General features: G+C 43.1%; 1 protein-coding gene across 11 annotated transcripts in view; it reads right to left on the reverse strand.

The window, feature by feature from the left end:
* Nucleotides 1–3,586, reverse strand: part of Ptprz1 (protein tyrosine phosphatase receptor type Z1) — a 188,787-nt gene extending 185,201 nt beyond the window's left edge. For 10 of the 11 annotated variants that reach the window (XM_004856451.4, XM_087204590.1, XM_004856450.4 and 7 more), the window contains exon 1: nt 3,199–3,586. In XM_004856451.4, the coding sequence (XP_004856508.2) occupies nt 3,199–3,256 (58 nt within the window). In that variant the 5' untranslated portion in view covers nt 3,257–3,586. The remainder of the gene's footprint in view (nt 1–3,198) is intronic. The other variant, XM_087204588.1, reaches the window with a different exon arrangement.
* Between the last annotated feature and the right edge of the window lie 2,414 nt (nt 3,587–6,000).

Raw genomic sequence — 6,000 nt, forward strand, 5'->3', positions numbered from 1 at the left:
ACCCTTAATCTCTAGTGCAGTCACAAGAGCAGAAATGAATTCATCAATGAAATGATTTATTCTGGCAAATTTCCCTGAGTGGAAAAAACCACAGTCTATATAAAGAGGAGAAAGACATGAAAGAAAGAAAATTGGTATTTGCTGATCAAAAGTAAATTTTCTGAATGGAGACTAGTTATTTGGGGGGCAAGAATATTTTATATTTGTGGTTACAAAATGTTTTCTGAGGATAAATCAACTAAGTTGAGAGTTACAACATACTGAATTTCACTGACTCCATACCCAGAATGAATGAATTAATAATAATTAATTCTCCTAGGGGCATTAAGTATTGTATTTAATGTAGCTCCTAAAGCACTGAGGCATGACTAAAAAAGTTCAGGATCTAATTCTTACACATTTAATAACAACATTTGAATTTAGTGTACATTGCAACACTGTAAGTCATCTCATTCAAAGATCCTCAGTTCTCATTAGTGGAAAGAAATGATTCCTTAAAAGCTCTTACAACACCTTGCTGTCCTTTATGACTCACCGTTCAACCTCCTTACAGGAAAGCCACCACACTTTTTCCCATAAGAGACACCTGTTTAAGGGCACTAAGAAAGGATCTGTTTCAATCCATAGACTAATGAAAATTTTTGTGCTTGGAGAGTTGTTTGAAAGAAGCAATTGTTCTATTTACCCAGTTCAAACCATCAGGTCATTTGGGATGCAGAAAGTGATACTGTCCTGATCATGAAGACTTTCTTAACTGCCTGCAATGAACACTTTGGTAAACAAGTTGTTCCTGCATAATGGTCAAAATGGCATCCCAGGGCTCCAAATACATAACAGGTCCAATCTGAGCTTGCACAGCAAGGCCCAGTCTGTGCTCAGACCTGTACTGACGCCTAATACATGTTCTAGGCTACCTGATGGCTCCAGAGATACTGACAACAAGGAATAAATACATCACAAACACTAAAGTAGGTGCAGAAGGGAAAATAATTGAAGTGAAGGCTGAATTTTTCATTTGTAGATAATGTATCTCGTTTTCCCAAAACATACTACCCCAAGATCAAGCTATTTATCCCACTTGAAGTTGCCAATGCCTCTAGGTCAGCCTGCTGGCAACAGTCTGAAAAGCTAATATTGTTAAAATGAAGACTGATGCAAAATTAGTCATCTTCTTGTCTCAAAAAACATTTTTGTAATTCTAATACACATTTCTATTTAGTGTCATTATAAAAACTTGAGATAGTCTTAAACAATGAATTTAGTTCTTACCCTTAAATTACACATCATCAAAGATTTTATTAAAATGCCCAATAAGCTGAAATCTGTGCAACCAAAACCAGTCTAAAAATAATGCTCTGGTAATAAAAAAAAACACTTTGCAAATATGGTCTATTAATGTAATAGGATATTACTTAGTCATAAAAATAAAAGATGTACTGAGACATAACGTGGATGTTCCTTGAAAATATTACCCTAAATGAAGCCAGACAGAAAGGCTTCATGTTGTATTATTCTATTTATGTGAGATGTCCAGAATAGGCAAATCTATGTAGATGGAATGTAGAGTACTGGTTACCAAGAGTTGGTGTCTCAAAGTATAGAAATAATGGCTAACAATCATGGAGTTCCTTTTTGGGATGATTAAAATGCTCTGGAATTAGATATTAGTGATGGTTCCACAACTTCATGCATATACTAAACATCACTAAGCTATAGACTTTAAAACAATGAATTGTACAGCATGTGAATTTCATCTCGACTTTTTAAAAATTCACAGTATACTCTGGGCATGTGGTTTTGATGAGGTACTCTGGTTTGTTTCCATAATGCAGTGAAAGTTACTGAATTCAGATATATAGATGATCTGGGTTTGTTGTTAGAAGAAATTTATAACAGAAATGCAGACATGTAAATTCAACAGGTGTATACTTAATGACAACACTTTTTTAAAAAAATGTCTTCCCTTCTCCAAAATCAACTGTAAGGTTTGAGAGTAAAGCAGGACCAGAGTCCCCTGTAAATCTTACATGTCCTTACATTAGCCTTGAACAACTTCATAAAGCTTCTGGAATCTAACATGCCAATGATTGTAGTGGGCTACTGGGCAATTAGCATCTTCTTTGCAATATAATTCTCATTAGTTAGAACTTTAAAATGATTTTTGCTTGCAAAGATCACTGTCAATCGCAACACTATTCGTTGGATGAAAATGTAAGTTGAATATCTTCATTATACACAATCTAAATTTTAAAAAGCATTCTCTGACTCAAAAGAGTTAACTGTGTGTCCTCACAAACTAAGGCACATTTTCTCATTTTCAGGTTAATATTGCCAGATCATATACTACATTCCATCGAGGTTGAAAATCCCCACGAAAGAGATATGTTTCACAAAATTCAAAAATCTAATCTTACAATTCTTATGGTAAATGGCTGGAAATCCTAAATCTGCATCCCAGGTAAATATTCAAACTGCCCATTTCAGGATGGAAGGCCTGTTTAAAACACATAACCCGGAAGGTAACTGATGAGAGCTGAGTCCATGAGCAAACACGCCTTCCTACACCTCTCCTCTGACTTTGGCAGCAGGGGCAGAATGTTGCTAGAGATTTTGATTGAAAGTTTTTGGTTTTTTTTTTAAGTGACTGCCCAGACTTAAATGTGACTAAAGTGAAAGTGCTAAATACACTGAAAAGTCAGGTTGGTGCTTGTTCCTCTTAGCACTACCTTGGAGTTGTGTTTGTGTGTGTCGTGTGTAATTCACATCACACACGTGTCTTTTCCATTTAAGTCCATAATACCCTCAGCGTGAAGACGAACCGCAAAAACGCGGTGCCTTACACAGCCGGCCACCACGGTTGTATTTATGGTCGTTTATTTATCTTAAGTATCTCTAAAAGACTATTTCTACACTTTGCAAAGAGGAGAGCGGCAGGGGCAGGGGCGGCACCAGTGCAGCCTCCTCCCGGCAGGGTCCAGGCTCCTCTCCCAGGGCACAGGGAAGTGGCCGGGCCCAGGCGGGAGCCGGGGAGGGGCGCGTCTCCCCCGCTGCTGACCTCCGTGGCCGACATCGTGGGATCGGAGGTGCCAGTCCCTTTTTGCTCCTGGGTCTAGAAGGCGGCGGCGAATATTCTTAAATCTCCCCAGGTCGCGCCCCGCGCTCCCAGGGAGGAACCCCCGGCGAGGTTTCCACACTCACCCAGGCGGCAAACGCACAGGAGCGGGAAGCAAGCGAGGAAGCGCTGGAGCGCGAGCATCGCCAGGTGGTCCCGGGTCCTCGGCGCGCGCTCCTCGGGTCTGGTGGGGAGGACGGGGCGCGGAGGCAAGGGGCTCCTTTAATCCTCCGGGGGGGGGGACTGAGAGAGAGAGAGAGAGAGAGAGAGAGAGAGAGAGAGAGAGAGAGAGAGAGAGAGAGAGAGAGAGAGAGAGAGAGAGGGTGGCGTGGAGGCGCGGGGACTCCAGCAAGCTGAGGCGCCTGTCGCCGTCGCCTTCGCCGTGCGCAGGAGTCCCTCCGGGCTGCGCGGCGCGTTCTGCGCTCCGAGCCGCCGCGCTGGGTGCTGTGCGCGCTCCGGCCGAGGGAGCGCGGCGCCGGCGGGGGCGGGGGCGCGGGGCCGGCCCTGGGAGCGAGCGGCGGGCGCACCCGGGGTGGCGCGCGGGGTACGGGGGCGCGGCCGCGGCTGGAGTCAGGATCCCAGGGCAGCAGCTCGGCTCCCTTCCGACCCCCTCCCCCTGACGCCTTGGCGGGGAGGGATTCGCCCCCCTGGAGCGAGTGGAACGCGCTGGGTTCAGAATCTCCTCGGAGAAAACGTCTCTTCATTAAGACCCTTCCATCCCTTTGAAAGAGAAGGGGGGCCAGACCCCCATTGTCCCACAGGGCCAGAGGCTGAGCTCTGGGCTTCACTGCTGGAAATGTTTTTCATGTTATGGTTGTATTCTCTCCAGATAATAAGTGGGTCCAATCAGAAAGTGCTGGGGCGACCTGGGTAAACGGGCTCTCCCCCCTCCCTTCTTTCTGTTTTCCAAATAACTAAAGTATTTCGAGACCCAAATGCCCCTAGGGTTGTTGAATGCGAATAATCTCCAGTCTTACTGTGACCAGTCTGACACTGCCTCTTCCAGAGACCCCCAAAGAACTGTCCTGCTGTGTACAGCTGCTCCGTGAGCTTTCAACAGCACAGTGGTCTTTCGGGGACACAGCTACCCATGGCCCCCTTGCACAGGCTCCTATGGGAAAAATTTTTAATTGCTCAATTGAAGGATACACAAAAGAAATATAATGTGTGCCTCCCGCTGCCTCAGAGCTGGAAATGCCACCCTGTACGTACTTATTTCTGCGGTGGTGTTGTGTTTGTAAGCAGACTGTGAGCTCCTGGATGTTGGGCAGTTTGCCTTTAGTATTATAACCGCAGCAGTGAGGAAAAATGTATTCAGTACGAGTTTCCTAAACGTTTGCTGGATTCATTTGAAGTTCAAAGGCAATGGTAATAAAGCAACTGGTGGTATCCTCCAAAGGTTTGAATGCATCCAATTGTGAAAAGTCATGAGATTTCCATGTATGTGACATCCTTTAGCTATTAGTACAGTTCCCACTTACAAGAGACCCCATTTGGAGCCTTTTAGGAGTCCAGTCTAAGGCACAGAAAAAAACAAGTTCTGGAATTGTCCCCTGTATTCTTGGTAATAGTTTGATGTAGGTATAGGTACAGCATGTTCTCCTGTGTTCTGTTCTTGTCTCAAAAATAGTATTCTAGCTTCACAAAGTTTAAAGAATACTTACTGCATACAAAATTGTGTTCTGAGTGTATTTCAGCTGTTACTACCAGCTCTCACGAACTCCCAAAGCCTCTGAACACTTGGCTAAATGTGCAGAGCTAATGATGCAGCTTGCTATGGTTTGGAAATTAACATAGCTATGTAATAGCAGGTCTTAAAACTAGAGTGTTTATTCAGGAACACATATCAATATTAAAAAGTTGACCCTTGATCTTATTTTTTCCTGTGGAAAAATAGAAGTGATGCAACTTTTACAAGAATTGGAATGGGCATTGATGTTTAATCATATTAGTTTCTGCATAAGAAGAAAATTTTCAGCCACTTTTTCTAGCATGACAAGAAATGCATATACAAACTAGAAATGCATGGAGTTTATTGACTGTGGACTGAAGTAGGCAGGGAAGGTTTCCTAGATAGAATTAGCAGAAAAAAAATGTCAACAGGGCTGGAGGGAAGGATGAAAGAAACAGATGCCTTTTGTAATTTAAAAAGCAGTGCAAATTAAATTTGAGAGGATTCATATTATGGTGAACACTGTTTTCCTAGTGGAGCAGCTTGTCCCTGAAATACTATGCTGCTTAACTAGGATGGTAATAGTAAGAGAACCATGAAAGAAAATCCAAAGAGCCAGGGATTTAGCTCAGTGGTTCCTCCACCTGCCTTGCAAGTGCAAGGTCCCGAGTTCGATCTCCAGTACAAAAACCACACACACACACAAAGAAATTCCAAAGAACTTCAACTTTTTAGAAGCTTTGTTTGGTCAGGGAAATAGATGGTGATTCAGGAGTTCTCAGTTATCAAGTGTACTCCAATGGCCTATGAGAATAATCCAGCAATGCCAACGATTACCTTCCTTCTTTTCCTAGTTGGCCCAGAAAGTCTCATTACTAGGTATTGTTTAGAGTTACATAACCAAAGGCACTATTGAAATAAAATTTCCCTAGTGAAAAAGAGCAGGTGACTGTGAATCTATGGCATCTGCTAGTTCTGTTCTCATAGGATTATTGTCATTTATCTGGAAAAGTGCAAATACGACCTTGAGGAAGTAGTACATTATTACTGATATTTGTATGAGGAGCAGGATGCCAGCCACTTCTGTCAGACCCAGTGGTAGCTATGGAAGACTCACTTCGAGGATCAACTAGTATTGATCTGATAATCCTGAGGAGCAGTTATAGAGTGGCAGGTTGAAGTCTTGGATATTAGGTCATGGAAAGAGTCCAGGTAT

The sequence above is a fragment of the Heterocephalus glaber genome, unplaced genomic scaffold (genome assembly GCF_053883595.1).
Source record: "Heterocephalus glaber isolate CG9 unplaced genomic scaffold, H.glaber_assembly_v1.0 deba00000546, whole genome shotgun sequence".
NCBI classification, from domain to species: domain Eukaryota; kingdom Metazoa; phylum Chordata; class Mammalia; order Rodentia; family Bathyergidae; genus Heterocephalus; species Heterocephalus glaber.